The 23471-nt window shown below is 33.4% G+C and overlaps 2 protein-coding genes across 2 annotated transcripts; both read left to right on the top strand.

Annotated features, from left to right (window-relative positions):
* The first annotated feature begins 4314 nt into the window (after positions 1-4314).
* LOC128223610 (uncharacterized) lies at positions 4315-7565 on the top strand. Its single transcript, XM_052932884.1, has 4 exons — positions 4315-4443; positions 5620-5691; positions 6092-6487; positions 7371-7565. Exons 1-4 carry the CDS (start codon positions 4315-4317, stop codon positions 7563-7565), a joined length of 792 nt encoding a protein of 263 aa, XP_052788844.1.
* A 5343-nt stretch (positions 7566-12908) lies between these two features.
* On the top strand, positions 12909-22004 carry LOC128223160 (uncharacterized). Its single transcript, XM_052932448.1, has 5 exons — positions 12909-13114; positions 17306-17478; positions 18940-19011; positions 19332-19730; positions 20959-22004. Exons 1-5 carry the CDS (start codon positions 13102-13104, stop codon positions 21202-21204), a joined length of 903 nt encoding a protein of 300 aa, XP_052788408.1. The 5' UTR covers positions 12909-13101; the 3' UTR covers positions 21205-22004.
* The last annotated feature ends 1467 nt before the right edge of the window (positions 22005-23471 follow it).

Here is a 23471-nt window from a genome sequence, read left to right as displayed (position 1 = left end):
TTTTTCTACAACTGAGTTTAAAACCCTGCACAAATCAATCAACATACACATACACCCAGCATGTGACATGCCCCGAGCACCACTCGGGTGTTCTAGATCCAGGTCGTTCACCTATATGCAACAATGAATTTTAGCTGATATTTATGATTAATCTTTAAATCGCCGTGTATAGTCAAGGAACTGCTTTCGCCATAACATGACCTAATTTTACTAAGCAGGTAAATATTCACGCAAATAATATATACGAAAAAACCTAGATGAGCACGATAAACATTTTTAAGCTAAGAACCCTTACTTCCGATCTATCTATATAATGAAGTCAACTGGTTGCCAATTTAAGGATGATGTATTGTAACATTACCATCAACAAATAGAATAAGCTCGCCAAATAAAAAAAGAAGGCGAATTCATAAAAATAACGATTGACTAACGAACTCCCCTCATGTCAGCATATAATGATCATCAACAAATCTTACGAACATTTACTGTTGTTGAAATGGCCCGTTACGTGTGAACTATAAAAAATGATTTGTTTATACTCGTTAAAATAGTACCGATTTTTAAATATATTTTTGTTCTGTGTCAGTTGGTTGTTGTGTTTGTATAAGCAATTAAATAATTTTGATGAGATATGAACCATGTTTTTGATTTATCTCAGTAAAGTAAAATTTTGCATTTGTTGACTTGTTTTGCTAGAGAAGCCTCCCTTAACTTCTATACACAAAAGAACATAAAATATTGATACGCGCCAGCCAATCTATTGGTGAAAATTTGACAGATAGCAGTAAAGTCAGATAATACAAGGATTAAATAGAAAAGTATAAAGTAAATGTAATATTACGAAATGACGTTTTTTCTAATGACCTTCATCTGAGGGTGACTAAACATGTACGACTTACGTCTTTACATACCGGACCCGACGTCATACAGGTCACCAGAAAAGCGTCCTATAATAATATCCTTTATATTCATTTGTATTTGTATTTGTTAAGGTTAAAAAATACTTTATGTTTGACATGAAATGTACTGTAATAGAAAATAAAATATGCCAACTAGTATTAAACTATCACTCATTTGTCGATAGCCACTGTTTACAGAGAATATCCATGTTATTCGCTAAGATAAAGAGTCGACGCCCTTTTTAGAAGACAAAATGCCTTAGCATTGCAACTTAGGACAGCTTTTGAATCAAATAATTATTTGAAATAAGTACTGAAAAACTCAAATCTGATTTTTACTATTGGGTGCATACTGTATTTGTGCATTTTCATTCAACTGTTCTAGTGAATAGGGAACAAGGAAGACAGATTACACAGAAATGATAATGCATACCCAAGGTTAGTAATAACAAAAACATTTATATATTTTGATATTAATTAAGTTCAACTTTCGATGTTAACAATACACATTGAAACATTTAGATATATCAATGAACGATAATCCTCTCATTTAAACCTATGATAATATTTCCATTGCATAGCTTAATTGACATACAGAGCGAGAAAATGGGTTCTGATTGTAATCTAAAACACCGTTTTGATAAAATTTATGAATATACTTTCATAATTATCAAAAACGTTACCATTTCCATAGTTTTATTGTTTTTTAAAAAATAGGTAGATATTCTTAAAAACTAATTTAAATTCTATATTTCGTTTATGTTAATCATAAGGACTACCTGAATTCATTTACGCATATAAGTGAACGACCTAGATCTAGAATTACACGTGCTTCTCGAGGATCGAGGTGCATGTTACATGTTGAGTGTATGTGTATGTAGATTATTTTGTGCAGGGTTTTAAATTCATGTGTATAAAAACACATTATCAATTTGGTCACTTATGTTACAAGAGTGCTCCGTTAGTTTCCTGATGAACTTGTTCGGGCTATTAGTATGCTTTAAGCAGGTGCACGTTTGTGCCAATATATCGTCAGGCAGGTCGTTATCTATCGTTTCGCACAGTTAATGATCGCCATAGCACATCGCGAGTTAAGACTCTTGCACAATACCGCTATATGAGGATGACACATCTACATTATATTTCTTATCCGGTAACGACTACCGCAGCTATAACACCTGAACATACAAGTGCCAGGATATGTGCTCAAACGTTGAGAAATAGCCATACCGAACATGGAATATGGGCGAGACCATATATCTCCATATATTGGACCATGCTTGACTGATGTACGTCGTCGTAAACGTCGATTGGGTACGTCGACACCACTGTTGGACTCAACAACAGTGAAACACCGTGTTATTTATCGACGAATATCGGTTGTATTTGCAACAGTCACTATGATCCAACAAGTTAACGATTAGTGTCTTAGCTTCGAGTATCAAGCACCTACCTTCAGAAGGATATTTCAATGGGTTTTTTTTCCGTGACCTGCTTTCTAGCATGACCTGTCTCCAATTGCGCATTCATTTGACGTCTTAGATCGCAAGGTTCGATGTCGTATTCTTAAATGCTTAAATGAAATTACATATTTTGTGCACGAAGAATGAACAGCGATATCACTGATAACCCTGATTCGCTCTATGCGACGGCGTTGTGTGCAGTTAGAGACGCAGATCGTGGTCACAATTGATACTGATTGAATTGTAAATTGCATCTTTGCATTATCGGAGTTAAACATAGTTTTTTTCACATAAATTCTAAAACAATATTTATGAAAAATATCAGAGGGAAAAAAGTGTATAAGTTCTTGTATCGTATTGTTTGGTGAGTACTAAAATATTAACAAAGTACAATAAAGGCTTTGAGAATAAATATAATGGTTAACATCTTGATCACATAAAACCCATAAAATGAACCCAAGTGGAAATAAACAAGTTCAAGCAAATATTTTCGCTCGGTACGCAGATTTCAATGGTAAAGGATTCTACCCAATGAGGTTCGAGTTTTCTTGTGAGTGATTTGTACTTCCTTAATGAGGCTAGCCTTGTGAAGTCGAGATACATACAGCCGATTTATCACACAGGATTAGAAAAGATATCCATTTGCCATCGACTTTTGATTTAGCAGATATTACTGACTCTGTACAAGGTCCATTGCAATTGCTGTTGTTTTCGTGTCACTGTGGGTGTTTTTTATTAATAAATGCCAGAAAATTTCCAAAAGTTAGATTATTAAATTAAATTAAAAATCGACTGAATATGTTACAAACATGCAAATTTAAAACACTATCCGATATGTTACAATCATTGACTACATATGAATATAACAACATACCAGACAGTTTTCGTCGTAATGTGTTATTCGTAATCAATGTCCGCTTTATCAATTTCACTGCTACTACTGCTACTGCTATAACTACTTCCAGAGTTTCACAAAGCATAACTCTCTGGCTGATTGTTCGCAAATTGCCTCTCTTGGTATAAAATAGCAAATAATTGACTTTACTCCAAACTTGAACAGTCTTTGTTTGAATGAATTACAGTTGAACCATACCTTTATTACGATGTAAACCTTTTGCATTTTAAATACCATAACGCTTGGTTACTGTTTACAAATTGATTCAAATGACAGACAAGTGTAACTGTATTCGGCACTAGTCCCAGATTACCTCCCTTTGATACATAAAATATTTAAAGGATTAATTGATGACAATATCGACTTTACACAAATTTGAAAAAGAATTACTTCGTGACTCATTGTACACTCATTTGTCGATGACATAATTGTTCAACAAAGAGAAAGAAAGCAAATAGTTAGCAAACCTTAATACGAGAAGAGTATACATTTGATCAATAATGTTATGTTAATGTTTTGTTATCGAAGCTCTGATTTTCTTTATTTCTTTTCACTTAAAAATAATAAGGTGTCCAATAAAATATTTATTTCCAAACCATATATTTCTTCTTTTGTATTAATAACACAGCCGTTGATGATTGTATTCAAGTGAAGTGGAGTATTTATTACTGTAGATAAATATGTAAAAGGGTCTCCGATACTCCATGCCATTGGTTGAGGTAAATGTATACTAAAACCTATTAACCATTACATTGCATGACCCTGAACTTCATTCGGTCACTAGATCAAAACCATTTATCGTTGACTTAACACTTATCTATAGAACATCGTAAAGCAGAAATTACTATTACTCACTGAAGATGTGCTAAAATCGGAGTTGTGCTTTGTGTTCAAAACATTTCTATTCTACAAACAAAATTGTGTTTCGTTAATATCAAGAGAGTGCTTAACACTGGCAATAAGGTTTGAATGAATGTTTACATTCCGAATGCGAATTTTACTCTATTTCAGATGCCGAGTGTGCTCAGAGCACAATATTAACAGAATGTACCAAAAGATGTATCCGTATCACAACATGATCGCCACACGAATACTAGCTTTCCTGAGTATCGTGAATTGCATCGTGGCGTTTGCGGCACTTAATGAAGCTACGTTCGGAATATTCATGACTGCCACAGCAATTTTTGTAAGTAATATGCGGAAGCCCAGTACACAATAATACTTTTGGTTGTACATTCAATGGCCAAAAAAGTATATTGTTTAATTTTTCAATAAGTTTAACTTGAGTAATGGTTTCTATATTCAATATGACGAAATTATGTTCCGAGTGTTAAATTGATGCTTTAATTCTTTATTTTCCCCGAAATGTTTGTTTCTGCGAAGAAATTATGGGGTATGCTTCTGTTGTTGAAATAAACCTTTCAGACCTTAAGTAGCATCATGTTTGAGAAAACGTTATAATCGAACGGCCTCATTTATTATCTCGCAAACAATAATTCAACCGCAATCTGGATAACGTCCACACTCGTCGTCAACAAAAGAACTCAGTTTGGACTAGGTGAATGGTTTCGGGAAGTGGTAGTTTAATGAAAAATTAGAACAACAGTGTAGTTGAAATGATTGAACCATTTGCAGGTAGCGCTGTATATTCATGGTATATAGATATAAACATATTATTGTTAAAGAGCTTCATTAATATCTTGTGAGAAGGGTCTTGCTGAATCAATATGTTTCACCATGTACTTTAAAATACGTGTATACATGAATCGACCAAATCGCCAAATACATCATAAGAAGTTGATTGTCTAACAGCAAACTCTAGGTTTACACTAGTATCTTTGCTTTTAAAAATTTACCATATAATATTGGGGAATTTAGATTTAATAACCAAACCTACGAATGTATTTCAGTGTTATACCTAAATAGTTACAATTGTTAACAATTACACCATCTGTGTTTGCAAAGACAATACAAGGATACCCGATTGAGAGCAACCATGTGTAAGAAATGTTTGAAGACCTAATTAAATGAAGCCAGATCGTAATTGATTCATTCAAATGGGTGTTACTTACTTAAAAAAACTGGAGCGGTGTAGAATTTTTCTAGTATATTTTATAGCCGATTGATGATTACCAAAAACTGTACACTCATGACCTTCAGCCTCGATCAATAGTTCATTGGTCTTTCCTCTGGCAAAACGTTTGGACTCTTGACCTTCACGCCATTCAATAAGTGGAAAATAAGTCAGTCCATTTATTCGTTGCATGTCAACTTTTAAACACATCATTGTTTCTTTTAGATATTTGAGCAGACGATTTACACTTCTAAAACTGATAATAATGAATTAATAACTTCCTTGCAGAGTGTTATGAGCCCGTTTACCTTCAACTGTTGCTGCTACTCGGACTGTTCCAGAAACACAAAGACTGAAAAAGTATGTAACATTTTGTCAGAATGCGTTGTTTGTGTGTAATTTGAAGTATTGAATGGTTAAGACTTACGGGTCGAAGGAATTCATGAAACATCACTGACAAAATATGTTCAAGATGAACAGCAAATTTTAAATATGTTTATAAGTGTTATATTTACGATATGTTTTTGCAAAATTGGACGTTGTGTTTATTTGGCTGTTTGAACACAGGCAGCGTCAATGACGTTCCTTGTTTCGTCGACGTCATTATACAAGTTCAAGTATCGTTTCCCTGCTGTCAGTGACATTTTGAAGATTGATGGTTTATCATTTAAAATCAAATTTACAAGAAATGTTTTCACATAAAAGAGTGCATTAGGAGTTCAAATGTATGTTTAGAGCAACATTAGTCATCTTGTTTCAGGCAATCGGACATTGGGGTGTCTATGTGTGGATGTTCATGAGCGACATGGGCTATGTCATTATCTTTGGATACAGCTGGTACGTATGGACAGTATCAAGCTACCAATACCACAACTACGACAATGACATATATTACGATGAATATTCATCCACATATGGCTCTTACTACCCCAACTTTGGATACAACAGGGCGGCTTTATTTGACACAATATTTGCATTTTCGCTAATCATTACGTTCTTTCTTTCGATTTTCAACCTTTTCTCGTTTTGTCTTGTCTACAAGTACGGTTGTTGCTTCATGAGGAAATTCGATAGGTATTACTCTGAGCAAGGTGTTGAAATGGCAATCGTGATGAATCAACAGATATCTACAATCGGGGGATGTTTTCCGGCTAACGTAAGACCTTGTTTAAATCATTTTAACAATGTATAAGAACAAAGATGCTGTGTTGAATAACTTGTTATTTTGGGACTTTATATTTCTTGTATGTCACAATGTGCTTTAAAATGTTTGATATGACATTTTAACCAGGTTTTTTTCACAAGCATTCCTGGTTATATGATTGGGGTATCTCGGTAATCGGGCGGGCATGCTTTGGGCGTTAATCAGGTAGATTTGGTGTGTGACTCAAGTAACGATATAGCTTGCTATTCCTGTAAAGGTCATTGTTACAAAAGATGAAACATGGTGTACGCTCAATAACTCGATCTTCTTTTAAAAAAACTTGTAGATTTGAAAGTTGGTATAGATCAAGCTGATGTGAGGTAAACTGGACTTGCATTTGGCGTCATTGATATCAATATCAAGGTCAAAGTTACTAACAATGGAAAAACAATCCAAATTTAAGTGTATTATTGGAACTTGCTGCGTAAGAAGCTAAAGCTAGAGACCTACCCTTTTAGTATTTTGTTACTAAATAGAACATATGACAAGCTCAATGAACTTCAAATTGATTTATAGTGATAAAACCTGTTGTGTCAATTTACATTGGGGATCTCTGAGTAATCTCAAGTCCATTAGTAATAGAAATCAAATTTTCTGATCGCATAAATCAAAGGCTTGTGGCGTGGCGTTTCTATGTATTTACTAATACTGTATCTTAATTCCAAAAGCACAATCACTATTAGTATCTTTGGTTTAATGGTCTTTTATATCAGATATTTGTTGGTACGTTTTATTATATAATGTTCACCGCGGCCTGGTAAACATCATATATGTTGTGTGCTTAGCTGAATAAAACTGTTCGATGTTAAAAGATAATGCTTACTTATCTTTTAAGGGTTTGCAGAATGCTCAGCAAACATTTACCAGCCCAGGGGTGCAATATGCTCAGTACCAGCAATGTCTTGCCGGGCCTGATATCATCACCGCACCCTCCACCCAAAATATTGGTGTTGCAACTGACTATGTAGATGTGTCTTCGGCATCCACAATGGCTGTTGAAAGTGGTTGGCATTCGCGAAAACTGCTGTAATGGTGAAAAAATGGCGGTGATCCATTCAAAACGATCTTTTCTTGATAAAGTTCACAGTGAACAGTAACAATGGAATAATTAAAAACGACTCATTTTTGTTAAAGTAAATCAAGGTTAATGATTTGAACACTATCATTAATCAAGCCAGTCTGTTTCTTAGGTAAGTTCGTGTACATGTACCTTATATGTGTAATGTATTAATATATCTAAAACGCATTTGTCTAAATACGTGTATAATATTTCTTTGTGAATACATATGTGTAGCGCTGAAATTTAATATTGGCAAACCTTTAAAGTTTATAAGTTGCATATTGACTTACATAATAAACTTTTTAAATTAATCTAAACACCGAAGTCAAAAATGGACCACATAGAAAGAAAAAAACCTGAAAACAATGTTTTACTTGTACAAACCCGTATATTTCAATTCTTTCCTATTTCCGTGTGTATTATATATTCAGTGATTGTTTAATGTCAATGTTCGAAAGGTAATGTTATTGTTGAAAATATTGTTTGTGTTTTATATCTGTTCCGAATATGCAGAATATTGCAGCATGACCTATGGCTTGTACTTTTCATTTTATTGTTGCTTTTAGAAATCACATTATATAATATTTTGAATTGTATAAAAGACAGAGTTCTTCTAAATTGATCTGACGTAATGTAAATGTTTAATTGATGTCTCATTAATTCTTATACACGTTTCTTTTAAAATATCAGCGATATTTGTAATATGTCCACTTGTGACTCGTAATTCACGTATGTTTTGTAGTAGTTACATATCCATCTATAATATAATTTGTTCTCTGATTTGTTTACTGTTTATTTTCTTATGTGTTCCTATATGTCTTCTCTGATCTTTTCACTAAATGTTTCTCTGATTTGTGCTACAATTTAAATGGTAAGATACAGCAACACATATAGACCTTAGCATAAACACGAAAGTTATCTTCATGTTCACACTGTTATATATTCATAAAGACTCTAACATAGTCAAGTACCTAATCTTCTGTAAGCCATTGAGGATTTTAAACAATACATATTACACTGGTATGCACATAAAGACTTTAAACGAGATACGAACGCTATCATCTGCTATCCATTGTTGTTTTCCAAACAATACATAGGTTGTCCGCTTATCGCTTCTCACCAAGGCGACCCGGGTTAGATTCCCGGCCCGGGCGCACGTGAATTTTGTAAGTGTTCACCATACCGGACATGTGGGTTTTCTCCGGGTACTCAGGTTTCCCCCCACAACACAAGACCACACTCTCGTGCAACATCGTGCTAACGAGATCGATTTTGTGTAAGCTTTCATAGCTTTCTTCACAATCATTGTTAAACAATACATATTCACACTGTTATATTCCAGCAATGAGTTATAATCGAAATTACAATTATTGATCAGTTAAAACATCAATATTCATTGATTTTATATAATTGTATGCATATGTTGTCTGCCGGCGTTTTGTGTCTTTCGTATAGTGTATGTTAGGATAAAAGTAGTTGTCGATACATTTTTGGCTCAGTGGCTTGTCCTTGTACTAATAATTATGTTTTTAATTGTCCCTCGACCGTATTCATATAGCTACTTTTTCACAAACGTTTTAAATACCTTTTTTATTTAATGTATGTGTATGCCTTTATTATTTGGATCTTTTCCTTGTTTATTTTCACAATTTTGATGTAAAACGTAGTAAGTTTTCATCAAATTCAACTAAGAATTAAAGGATTTATTTCTTTATTTTAAATTGCTTGATGAAAACGGTCCTTATTCTTCTTCTTTGTGCTTCTTATGTAGTTCAGGATGATTATAAAAAACAGTTGACAGCGAAAGAAAAATGTGCATAATCCATTTTAATCCTATTCACAAGGCTAATGTAAGTCCTAAACAAATATCCAAAGCATGTTCCTAATGGGGATTTTAACATAGAAACTAACCAACTGATGTAAACATTGCACACCATGATGCCTACATTGTTTATTCAACAAATTTGTTGTTTTGTTGTTGTGTTTTTGCATGATTTGTGTAAAAAATACTAGGATTTGTGCCAAGTGTCCGTCTAAATTTAATTATTTGTCTTAAATGTATGGATATTTGCTTTTGATAATACGTATTAAACTTGCTTTTCTCTTTCTTTCTGTGTTTTTCAAGGGCTTAAATTACACATTAACTTGTCTTGCCAATAACGAATAAAACATGCTCAGTGCTTCTTGTTATATTGCCATGATATAAACTCTACAAAGAAGTCGACAACCTTAAGGGGAATAACTTTTATATAAAAAGGCATGGAAAAACGTTTATTCACGTAATCAATAAAGCTTTGAATGACATCTTTAGTATCGATCAATAGTAATAAAGCTCACAGCGGAGTATAACCGCGGTAGAAAATGTAAAAAGGAACGTACTGTATGCGTCAGATTACACTAAGTGAGCCTACTTGATTGTTCTGAGAGTTTATAAGGGCCCACCATTGCCGATTGACTACAATATGGTTTGATCCCGACGTGACGCTATAATTAATTATAGTGTTTTGTTTTCTTCTGCTAACATCTGCATTTAGATAAAAGCAGAGTTGACGAAACATAGTGAAATACTAGGAGATCCGACTTTTTCGAAGATACATCTTGTTGTTTGATGCACCCACTGTACAGCACTGATATACAGTACTGCTAATTTATATCGAACAAATCAGACCCAAGGACACACCCAACGCCGGTAACGAGGCTTTCGTGCTCAAGGCTGGGCGTTTTTTGATCCGAAACGGAAACACATGCTGATATTCATTCTTGCATACCTTAAATCATCAATTTGTGGAATAATTGACGTAGACAACGCATGTTTGTATATTTTACCAAACACCTTATGCGACGTTGTTTTCTGAAGATATAGATTTTCATTTTGTTAATTAAAAGACTTGCATTCATATCAATATAATTGCGCTTTAACCAAATGAAATAATTTACTATTCATACATCAAAAAATAAAATAAATAAGAAGTTGCGGGCTGTTTCTCGTGACTTATCTGGCATAGGGGGGTACAAGATGGGTTTTTCCAGCATGGCTAAATTCACCAGAAATGCATAACCGTTGTGCAGACAAACTACAACTATATTTGCTTTATTCGGTACTGAGTACTCCATATTTCCCATTGCTACCACCGAATGCCGGGCGCCAAGGAACTTGTATATTTTGTTCACGTACTTAAGTTTGCCACAATCAGGGATTAAACTCGGGATTTCCGAGACGCTCTACCGTTGAGCTATAGAGCAGGTATGTTAGACCACTATTTACATTTTACTTGCCTGTTTCAGCAAATGACAGAATATCAAAATGATTTCCTCACTCGAAAAAACATTAAATCTAAACACATTGACATTCATAAACATTTAATGACTGTAATTTCCATATTGAAATAAAAAAGTACTTTATTATGTATTATTGTCAGTCTAAAACAATATAATGTTTATCAGCAAACACTTATTATGTTTATTACATCATAAATAAAAGTTTTGGATGATTATAAAATCATTGGTCTACATGACAAGTGCACGCGTAAATATAAAGAGTGTTTAATCCATATTTACAATCGTTTTACGACTACCAGTATTTCAATCAAAGCATCCTTAAAGGGTTCGCATTAGTTTGAAAGTATGTCCAAACAGTCACAGAGGTTTAGACCCAGAACTCCTGTTCTCTGGCAGTGGGATAGTCAACAACAACTTGCTTTTGGCACTCTGATTTCTTAGCCTACTGAACATCTTATCAGTATGCTATTGCATATTTCTCTCTTGTTGTCCATTGTGATGCTAACACTTGTGGCCTTTATACAGCGTTTATTCATTTCAATGTTGGTGTTGAAATGGTGATTGCGTATGCAAGTAGAGGTCTTCGCCCTGCCGAACTAGCCAATCCTCAAGCTCGAGGTTTCTGCACTCAAGTGATCAATAACATACATTTTCATGATTCTCATTATGAAAATGAGTTTCTTGTTGAGACCGACAACAATTTTGCTACCTTTGTTCTTTCCTCTGCTGACTGATGCTGCACAGGATCGTTAGGTGACTTCTCTTGCTACATTTACCTTCTTCTTTCAGTACAAGTCAGGTTTCACCAACGTAAACGCAGATTGCACCAGATGTCAACATTTACTGACACTAGCAACATCATCTGTGCAGCTGCAGTTGCTTTTATCAACTATGTTGAAGTTTTTTCTACTACCCCTGTACAACATGACGACGATGTGTGACGATTTACAGTCAGGGGGGGAGCACCGTTGAGTCGCGGCCAGTCCAAATCTACTTCGTGAAAGCAAACAGTTGGTGGAGGACGGTGAAGTTCTTTACAGGACCGCCAAGCATGATGGCCAGCAAATTCGTTAACTGGATGATCCAACAGTTTATCGGGGTGTCAATGGTGTTCTTTGTTCATGTTAGTCATTCACGGAAGAGTATCTCTGGTTAGCACGCAAACAGATTTATTGGCCTGGAATGAAGAAGGATTTTGATTCCAGAGTCGAGTCTTCTTAACATTGTGTTTTCCGCAAAACCCCAGTTACTCGTTTCTCTCCACTACTCCCAAAAGTTACTTCTTGAATTGTTAACTTCTCAGCTATGACTTTTCAAGACTTGATATTTCCAAGAGTGGCTTTGGGGATATAGTCATTACTGATTTTACCAGGGTTGCGAAGGCAATACGATATACAAAATACTACAGCTGTTGCCACAGCAAAAGCTCTTTGGACCAATTTATTGTTTACCATTATTTGCCTGAGCAGATCTATTCAAATCAGGGCAAAACCATTGGTTTTATTATCATCAAGTAACTCTGCAAGCAAGCAAGTATAAAAAGTCTACTTAAGAGTTCTAGTTTACCAGTATAAAAAGTCCCGGACTACCCGGGGCAATGGAGGTTTCTAGCGGTAATTCATAGTGTACACATAATATGTCGTGTTTTCCCGAATAATTTGGGAAACTGGGTTATTGCAGACGAAAGAAACTAACGTGCTACATCCAATATTGTAACATACCAACTGAATTCACTAGACTAACTAAATGTACTTGTTTAGTGCTGCGATACAGAGTCATCTGCATAACACAACTTTCAACATAAAAATGAGTTATAACCTAGAATGAAATCTCGCTCAGCTATGTCCCTGCAATGTTTTTGTGACTTCATCCATTATTCGGTATGAACCGTATATGATTTATCGTACTATGTAAAGTTGTTTCTAACGAGTGTCTTTACAGTACAAAAAATCAATGAATGACGTGACATGCATGCTTAAATATAGATATTGGATGCACGAACCTGCTTAGTGTATCCACCAAGATAAGTGAAGACACAATAGTTTGCGGAAAATTTTAAAAAATCAATTAAATCACTCACTTGTAAAGTATTGTACAACTAAAAGTCGTATAAAGAAAATAGACGATGTTCTAAACCTTAAACTACCGGGATTATTGTTTAAGAAGGATTTGTCAGTTTAAATCAATACAAAGACTGTCCTAAAAATACAGATACCACGTACTGATCATGCTCGCTCAAAGTAAGTAATTGTACTAAACAGTTGTAATTTATTTATATGACAATTAACATAACGGCAACTCTCGATGTTTAAAAAACACGTTCCTTATAATTTTATAGCATAGACTTTACAATTATAGCTGAGAATAGCGAAGAAGGGTAAATCGTGCGAACATATTATGATCATTAACATATCGCTTCGTTCGCTTTATTTGATAAACGTCTTATGTTGCTAAAATGTTAGATATTGACGTTAATTGTTGAATTTTGATTCAATCAATAGGATTTAAAGGGACACACTCACAAATTTTATATCGGTAACGTTTTTCTTTTGACTTTAATTCAAATTATGTTGTTTTTTTCTTTCTGGTATGAACAAACACTGAAAAGCAACAGGCTCATTTCAACATATAACTTTTTAACAAAGCATCAATTTTCAATAACGTTTTAATTGCGGTTCGGTGAAATAGAGCTTTTTTTACAATTTTAGAAATTAACGCAAGAGCTCTAATATGCAGATGATTTTTATCATTGTGTCAAGCATTTTGTTAATATCTCACGCAAAATTAGATTTATCGATGTCTGACACTATGAAGCGTAAATCATGAAGCGTAAATCATTTAAAAGGAACTACAGAAATGACATAAATGTCATCTGAAATCACCATCAAATAATGTATTTATACACATATCATATCGTAGAGTGCTAAAGGGATTCCGCAAAATATTTCATGCTGGCGAAATTGTTTTGATATGTTCCAAACCGTACATGTAATTTTTTTCAACATTTTACCTATGGCTTGCTATTCAAAAATGCATACGTTTATATAAAATACACAGTACTGGGAACTGTATCCGTCCTGGATGTCGTATTGTTAAAACATAATTATTTTAGTTTTTTACCATTTAAATGATATTTGTATGACTTCCAATTTGTGATTTGAGTGGATATATTTTAGTTAGTACCGTTGCTGTTTTATATCACTATTTTACACTGCGCGAGAACTTGTTCAAATTAAACTTGATCTCTGTTTTTTCTATATAATTCTTTATAATTCGTTGATAAACATGGCGATAAGGTACAACAACACAGACTTGACCATAGAAATAAACGTTATATAGACTTGACCATAGACACGAACTTTATATAGACTTGACCATAGACACGAACGTTATATAGACTTGACCATAGACACGAACGTTGTATAGACTTGACCATAGACACGAACGTTGTATAGACTTGACCATAGACACGAACGTTGTATAGACTTGACCATAGACACGAACTTTATATAGACTTGACCATAGACACGAACGTTATATAGATTTGACCATAGACACGAACGTTATATAGACATGACCAAAGACACGAACTTTATATAGAGTTGACCAAAGACACGAACGTTATATACCGTTTGCCAAACACTACATTTACACTGTCTTGTCATTTTCATTATTTGGTGTTCAGTTGACAATATAAACTCTGTTATTCTGATCTAATAAGAGATTTTAAAGCTGCATTCTCACAGATAAATCGGTTTTACAACTTTTTATTATTTTTTATCTTTGAAAGAGCAATTCGAGGGGTGAATGCGAAAAGGTTCTAACTGACATAAAATAAAGAAGCAGATAGAACCCTTTCGCTTTCACCCCTCGAATTGTTTGCGTAAATATCTGCAAACCAATGATAAAAGATTGCTGACAAAAGATCAGATCGCAGATTTTCATATTTCTGTTCGAAAAATAATGTTTTATGGCTTAAACCGTTAGTAACGGTTTAAGAAAAATGCATAGAACATCATTTTTTGTTTTTAAATATAAAAATCTGCGATCTAATTTTTGCCCACAGTCTTATATAACTGGTTTCCATAAATTTTCGCAAAAATTGGCTCGTTCCAAAACAACAAATAAAAAAGTTGTCAAAACTTTCAATCTGTGAGTGTGCAGCTTTAATACGAATAAAAGCGAAACTATTAATAGTTATAATTCAAGACCATAATTGCCCTTGGGATTAGACAAAATAGCATATCTTTAAACATCTTAATAACAAGTTTAAGCAAATATTTTCACTATAACGCAGACAGCAATGATGGATTTTACCCAATGAAGTTTGAGTTTGCTTTAAAGTGATCTATACTTCCTTATTGAGACTTGATTTGTGAGTGCAAGAGACACCATAAATGGTAAAAGCTTGTTATGGGAGAATATGTGAGGCACTTGAATATCTCCTTAAACCTCGGATAACCATCTACTTAAGAGTTATAGCTTACCAGAAATGAATAAAGGCCTGATTTGTCCAAGAATATAATCATGGAAATATATTATATACAGGCCAAATATATAACACTCTTTCAAAAGAGTTCAATTACTGCGAAAAAATCTAAAACCCTACCCAAAAGGGTACAATTATATATTTGTAATTTTCAATGTTCATGGACCGAATGTTTTAACAGACGACTGCTTAATTGAATTTGCACCAGAACGGTCATCAAATATACATGGAAATATAGAAAATAACGCAAGTCATTCACATGGTAATATTGATTATTCATTTTCGTGGCGTAATACAAAGAAAGAAGATTATATTAGTACTTAAAACGGTGTAAATCTTATTCAATTTATGAATAAGATAGAAATATCAGTTGAAAAATAGGAAAATTATTCTGATATTGATTCGTGTTTATCGAATTTAATTAAGGTTACCGATATTATTTGCGTACCATTGTTTTCACGTAAAACCGATTTTAATGTTAATCCATCTACATCTGGTATTTACAAAGGTTGTTTTTCACTGCTGTATTCAAAAACAGCGTTCGAAATTATAACTACCAAAATATAAAATCAGCACACGAATCAATAAATAAATGCTAAAAATAATTTCATATTTTCAAAGGACTATTGGAAATTATTAAAAGATGGAACAACTCATAATGCTCCTAAAAATCTATCTCTTGAATCGTTTACAGCCAACTTACAGGCAATGAATGATCCCAATGTTGTTGTTTTTTCAGCAACGAAGACATTTTATTTGTTAATAATACTATCTTATAAAATGAATTAAATATAATGTTTCTGAACTAGATCTTTTATTCAGTGCGGAAGGCGTTCTTAAAGGTATACAAATTTGAGTTTGGGCAAACGTGCTGATCCAGATCGGATACTGAATGAAGTTTTGATGTATTTTAAAGATGGACTATCGTCTTTTCAGTGAAAGCTATTTCATAAACTACTAATAACAGGGTATTTCCAGAAAAATGGACTGAGCGTTATAGTCCCAATACATAAAAAAGGGCAATTTAAACGAATTTGTAAATTTTAAAGGAATTACATTATTACGTGCTGTGGGAAAACACTACAAACATAGTTAATAGTCGACTTTCAACTTACGATTTTGGAACAAAGTCTTTGCCTACATTGTTATGTCTTAGAAGACGAATTTCATTTCTTGAATAAATGCAGCCTGTATACAAATATTAGATCTAAATATATTCTTAGATGTTATCGTACTTATCCATATATGTTTCAAACCATATAATTGCTGAAAAAAGAGCAGACATTTATGATCTATGTATTTGGCGTTTACCCAGTGCCATTAAACCGGGTTTCTGTTTAACTTTTTGCTACTGAACTTGTTTATGTAGCTTTTCGCATAAATACTGTTAAAATATCTTTCTATTTTCGTGTTAAAAGCATTTGCTCAAAGCATGAATTTTATTACTTTACAAGATACATGATTATTATATGTTTAGTACCAGCCGTTAAATATTTGTTAAAGGAGTTGTACGTACTAATTATTTCATTACGTTTTGAAACCATTTTTTGTAACTGTAAAAAATCTCAACTAGTTAAAAAGACTTATATAAACCGCCAAGCAAATGTTAAATAATGGAAAATGACCATGGGCTATCATAGTCTACTTCATTGACGTTGATATGTGTAATGTTATGTGAGGAAATAAACTACCCCAGTAGTGCTCTGTGTTCAGTTCTATAACTTACAATTAAACAATTATAACAACAAAGTTTCTTAACTCGTTTATCGGAGAAGTGTGTGGATGAAAGAGTCACGCTACTTTCGTAGCTGTGTTTTGTGTACAGAAATATTTTCATTTTACAAATCAATGTTTAGTTCATATGAATTGAATACTTTACACTGACAAATAGCGTTTAATGAATGTTAACACTCCGAATACGACTATCATTGTAATATTTCAGTTGCCGGAAGTGCACAGAACACAAGATCAACTATACGTACCAAGATATGGATCCGTATCACCTCATGGGCCACAAGAATACTAGCTCTCCTCAGCATTGTGTTTTGTATCGTGGCTTTTAGTGAAGTGGAGGAACCTATGCTTGGTGTATTCTTGATCTTCACAGCAATCATTGTAAGTAACGGCCGAAGGTCAAATCTAGTGTAAGTATTGTATTGTACACTCATTGACAAAATCAATATTTTCTTTATAAAACTTGTGTTTTTAAGAGCAACACGGTACTTTTCAAGTAAGTCTATTATTGTCAATATATATGTTTGAAAAGTATCATTGTTTGCCCTTTTTTCTAAAAAATTGCATTTTCGTGAAACAAGTTATTGTTTCATTTGGTGTCGTTGGCAATGAGACTTGTTTTTTATTTGTTTTCTGTCGATGAACTCGAAACCTTTCAGAACAAATGTTTCTCATCATTAAATCACGACTTTCTTTTCCAAATTTAAGAAAATCAATTTGAATAGAAATGCTCAGATCCATATTTCTGAAACTATTGAACTGTTTTAGCGAGTCAATCGCAAAAATGGTGATGATAATTCAACTTGAAACGAGTTTAACCTCTTGCGATATATTTATGGTATTTTGCATTTAACACATTATTTTTTTTTGCGAGCTTTCTTCATACTTTTCGAGTTTTTAGCATTGTATTTTTGACAATTTCGAGTTAATTTGTGTCCGTGAATGTAATACAGTTATCGTTTTGTGTTTCAGATATGATAATACCTAAAAACAGATAAACACCAGGAACATGATATATTCTTTTGCGAGTTTTCTTCCTACTTTTCGAATTTTTGGCATTGTTTTTTTTACAAATCAGAATTAAAATTTGTTCGAAAATTTATTACAGTTATCGATTGGTGGTTTAGATAAAATAATGACCATAATAAATGATAAACAACAGCAAAAATATATATGTTTTGCAAAATCACTTCAAGACAATATGTAAAACTTCGTACTTGTTTTTGTATGTTAATGATTTAGCCGTAACCAGTTACCTAAAATTAGGGCATATGGATCCATAATGATTGAATAGAACAAGTTGTTTCAAAACTTTTTGTTCACATTAAATGTAACCATTTTTATACAAAAGAACAAAACAGATTTGATTACATGTAAATTGTACAGTTGCTTGTGCCACATACATAGTTTACAAATGTATTAACATAACAACAATAAAATGTTGTCATTACCATATATGAATGGTGAACTGAAATAGTGCCATTCAAAATCATCGAACTATATTGTAATTTATTCATTATGACAAATATTAATTTTGATTATCACTTATATGTTTGAACACTTATATGATATATTAACATAAACTCATATACATAATTCTTAATTGTCACAAATGAAGTTTTAAATGATATGTACAGATTCAAACACCATTTAATTGACAAACAATTCATACAATTTCCCTCCATATCAATACTGCCGTTTATTTTACAACCAACCGTCCTCGTCGCTTTTTTCTCATCATGTAAACAGTAAAACCCATTGTTTGTTCTTTTAATATTTTAGCAGGCACTTTGACTACTATCAAGTAACACTGATACTACTTTATGGATCATATTCTTTCAGAGTATCCTGAGCCCGTTAAACTTCAGTTGTTGCTGCTACTCGGATTGTTCAAGGAACACAAAAGTTGAGAAAGTATGTTAAATTGTGTCTTTAATTATTTACATATTAAAGGATAAAATAATTTGGCATTGCGGCAAATCAGTTTTAAAAAAACGTTCGGTCCGGGTGTTGAAATTGATGTCAAAAGAACTTGGCTGCTTGATCATCGTCAGCGTCAATGACGTCACTTGTTAAATCGACGTCATTTAACCAATCACAAGCGTCGTTTTTGTACTGTCAGAGGTATTTTAAAGATTTGTAGTTCATCGGAATTTGAAATAAAATTCAAAGAAAATGTGGGAAAGAACCTAACGAGTTCATATAAATGTTTATGAGCAATCAACTTATTTCAGGCAATTGGACATTGTGGTGTCTATGTGTGGATGTTCATGAGCAACATGTGCTACGTCATTATGTTTGGGTACAGCTGGCTCGTTCGGGAAGAATCAAGAAAAAGATACTATGACTACGGAGATGACATGTATTACGATACACATTCATCCCAATATCGCTCTCGCTCCTCCTACTCCAACACGAAAGATAAGCTGCCTGTATTCGACACACTATTTGCATTTACGCTGATCATCACGTCCTTTCTGACGATGTGCAACCTTTACTCGTTTTGTCTAGTCTACAAGTACGGTTGTTGCTTCATGAATAAAGTTGATAGGGATCGCTCTCAGCAAAGAGTTGGAATGGCAGACTTGATAAATCCACATATATCTACAAACGGAGGCGGTCTTCCGGTTAACGTAAGTTTGCGGTACATCTTTTTTACGATTTATAGGAATGATAGTTTTGTTTAAAAGAACTTAAGTGGTGTTTCGACTGTAACAAAATTTCCTATAAATGGTAGTATGACTTGTTAACAAGGCTTTTCCCTAATAAGCCTTGTATTTAGCTTGGCCTATGTCGTTGGTCAGGCGTGCAGTCATAGGCGGGCGATAATGAAACTTGGTCTTAATGTACTTATATGGACATACACCTTGTCCTTGCTTTTGATATTGGCCCGGTCAAAGCCTCTAAAATAGAAATATGGTTTCTGGATTCTACTAATAAGTACATTGGTATTGTATTTGTCACGGAATTTAGATCGATGCCAATGTTTCTAAAAAGTATTTATACTCAATTACTTTGATTTGAACTAAAGTGAAGGGACGAGACATGTTGTATAGAAAGACAATATGAAGAGATAATTTTTGAATGCTTTTTCGGTCGGTAGAACCGAAATGTAGGCCATTGGTACTAATAAAAAACTTATAATGTTAACCTCAATACCGTTTAATATAATTGATGTTTAGTGATAAAACCTGTTGTATCAAACGTTTGCCATACATTGGGATTGCTTTACTAATCAAGACAAACAAGCTTGTGGTAGGACTTAAATTTCCATTGCTTTTGATGTCAGAAGTGTGAAGTTGCAGTATCAAAATACAGAAAAAGCTGTAAGTTTAGTGTCCAGTTCATTATAATGGTGAAGCTTAGTATGTCAAACATATTTTAGGTTAAGGGTGATGAATTTTAGTGTATTTGAGGCTTATGTAAAAAACCTTACTCATAAATTAGATTTAGGACACAACTTTCAGGAAGCTAATACTAAAAACATAAAATAAATTCTGCTTAATAACTGGATGCCCAAAACTTAATATGCCAGTTTTCCTGATTGCATATATTGAAAACCTGGTGTCGCCATATCTTTGTCGTTTCTATTTACTGACGTACAGTGTATCTTTATCGCAAAAACAAAAACACTGTTTGTATGTGTGGTGTAACGCACTACTCATCGTATGTTAATACTATTGAATCTGCTTAATATATGACCATGCTCATTTTCACGACTTATATCTTATTGTAACAATGTTTTTGGTACTGATTATTAAATAATGTACAACTTAAAAAGAGTACAAATTTAAGGTGGTTTGTAAGCTGAACTGAAATGTATGATGTTACCAGAAAAATACGTATTGGTCATTGCTTTAGGGTTTTCCGTTCGGCAATGCTACAGTGGATGCTCAGCAAACGACGTTAAACAGCAGCAAACTGATGCAGCTCCCCCAATACCAACCGTACACTACTGGTCCTTATGACATGTCTGCACCTCCCCATCAAGCTAGTGGTGTTATAACTGACTCGATGGGTTCGTCTATTCCATCATCTATGGAGGCAATGAGTGGACAGTCAGTCAGCCCTCCACCATACACTGAAGCCAATCCCAATGTGAAATAGTCGCAGTGATCGAATCAAAAAGCTTGTTTCTTGCAAAGATTTATCGTCACATGAGAATATTATAATGAAAGCTCATATTTGTAAAATAAAATCCAAAGGTGAAACAATTGTACTATATTCGTAAAACCGTGTCTTATTTGTGTAATTTAACTTTATATCTAAAACATATTTGTCAACAGATATGTAGTATTATTTCTTTGAATACATGTATGTAGTGCTGTAAAATGATATTCACAAATCTTTATAGAGCTTAAGTTACATTTTGACTTAACGCCTCAAAATAATCATTTTCTGACGTACATATCTCTAAAATACATTAAAATCAATTAAAATTACATTTATTGTAAGCTGACCACACAATGAGAACAACAACATCAAACAACATAGTGGGATGCTTGTCTGCACATGTAGCTTTCAATGCTGACCACACAATGAGAACAACAACATCAAACAACATAGTGGGATGCTTGTCTGCACATGTAGCTTTCAAACTGTCCGTATTTATGTTTGAAGTATAAAATATATTCAGAATATTGTCAATATATATGTTTGATATGTTTTGTTATCATTTGAAATATTGTTTATGTCTATATCTGTTATTATGCGTTCCATTTTAGGTTTTTGCCAGATCGTGAATCAGATATTGTCTTACTTTAAAAACATAACTCATATCATATTGGTATATGATATGTAGTATATGTCGCATTATTTTGTGACTCCTAATTCTCGTACGTCTGACATTCATATCACAGTGGATATGTTTTGGTAAAAAAAATTCTGCTTGATATCAATTTCTTACGCTAAAGGAATATTTCAGTTTTGTTTATTTAATTAAACTTGTTCTCTGTTTTTTTTTTCAATCTTTTGCTTAATCAAAAACACATACTCATGTAGTTTAAAAGTGTTGATAATTATTATGCTTAAAAGACAGAGTACTAAGAAATCGCTCAGATTGTGAATCGAATATTGTCTTACTTTAAAAAAATAACTAGTATTGTACTTGTATTATATCAGTGATATTTAGTTCATGTAACATTTGTTACTTCTAATTCTCGTACGTGTGACATTCATATCACAGTGGATATGTTTTGGTAATTTTCGTCATTTTTCTTGCTGCATTATATCAATTTCTTACGCTAAATACAAATTGTGTTTTGTTTACTTAATTAAACTTGTTCTCTGGTTTGTTCTTAGAATTGTTAATCTGATTAGTTGGTCAACAAAAATGGTAGGGTAAAACAAAACATGTAGTCTGCAACATACGCGCTAGTGTAATGTTCTTCTAACCTCATTATCTGCCATACTACACACTTTTTGCTGAATGTTCACAATGTTTTGCTCAAAAACACATTTGACATTTTAAGCTCGTCTATTTGAAGAATACGGATTCTTTACCACGGCGTTGTCTTCCGGTTAAAGTTTTAGGGCAAGCTTGCATTTTATCTTATTACTCCAATTTTATTCATTTCACTTACTACTTCACGCAGTTGCTTAGGACCATCACCACACAATGCGTTTACATAACTCCATATTATCCTAAACACAAATTATGGCCCGTATTTACTTGTGGACTTTTAAGTTTTAGGGCAAGTTGGTATTTTTACAAATTACTTCATTTAATTGATTTTATAATTTACACATTTGTTGACGACCATCTTACTATTAGGTTACATAACACCATTTCGCCAAAAATACAAATTATGGGCCCTGCTTGACTAAGGAACTTAGGTAAAAGTTTAAAAGCACATTGTGTCTGGTCAAAAATTTGAGGGAAGCTGGGATTTTCACTTATTACTTCTTAACCCTTTATTCAATTAACTCCATACTCACCCTAAATACAAAATATGGGTCTTGGTTGACTTTTTTCTGTTCTTTTGTTTGCTTTTGACAGACATATTGTTTACACTTTTAACCCAAGTGAAACCTTGTTATAAGAATGAAGCACGCCGTTGATGGCGCGGGCAAGCAGGATGGCGGGGTCAATCTCACCTATTGTATAGCATAATTAAAGTTAGGTTTGACAAACTTTGTATAAAGAAAGAGTTTATAGAGATTTTCCTAGGATTTCGTTTGGGTTCACTGTAAGTGAAAACAAAAAAGTGGTTGGTACTGAATATTTTTGTTAGGGTTGACATATTGCAGCCAAACTTGGTATATAGAAAGAGTTTATAGATCCCTTTCATGTGATTGTGTTTGGGACTCCGACAGTCATAGTCAAGGTCAAGTTCACTGTTACTTAATATAGAAAAATGGTTAGTACTGAAAGA

Source organism: Mya arenaria, chromosome 17, assembly GCF_026914265.1.
Source record: "Mya arenaria isolate MELC-2E11 chromosome 17, ASM2691426v1".
NCBI classification, from domain to species: Eukaryota; Metazoa; Mollusca; class Bivalvia; order Myida; family Myidae; genus Mya; species Mya arenaria.
This window is presented reverse-complemented; position numbering and strand designations above follow the sequence as displayed.

Coding starts and splice junctions, on each gene's coding strand:
- LOC128223610 (XM_052932884.1), top strand. CDS start 4,315: ATGTATCCGTATCACAACATGATCGCCACACGAATACTAGCTTTCCTG. Junction 4,444..5,619: donor TGACTGCCACAGCAATTTTT/GTAAGTAATATG, acceptor ACTTCCTTGCAG/AGTGTTATGAGCCCGTTTAC. Junction 5,692..6,091: donor GAAACACAAAGACTGAAAAA/GTATGTAACATT, acceptor ATCTTGTTTCAG/GCAATCGGACATTGGGGTGT.
- LOC128223160 (XM_052932448.1), top strand. Junction 17,479..18,939: donor TGATCTTCACAGCAATCATT/GTAAGTAACGGC, acceptor ATATTCTTTCAG/AGTATCCTGAGCCCGTTAAA. Junction 19,731..20,958: donor GAGGCGGTCTTCCGGTTAAC/GTAAGTTTGCGG, acceptor TCATTGCTTTAG/GGTTTTCCGTTCGGCAATGC.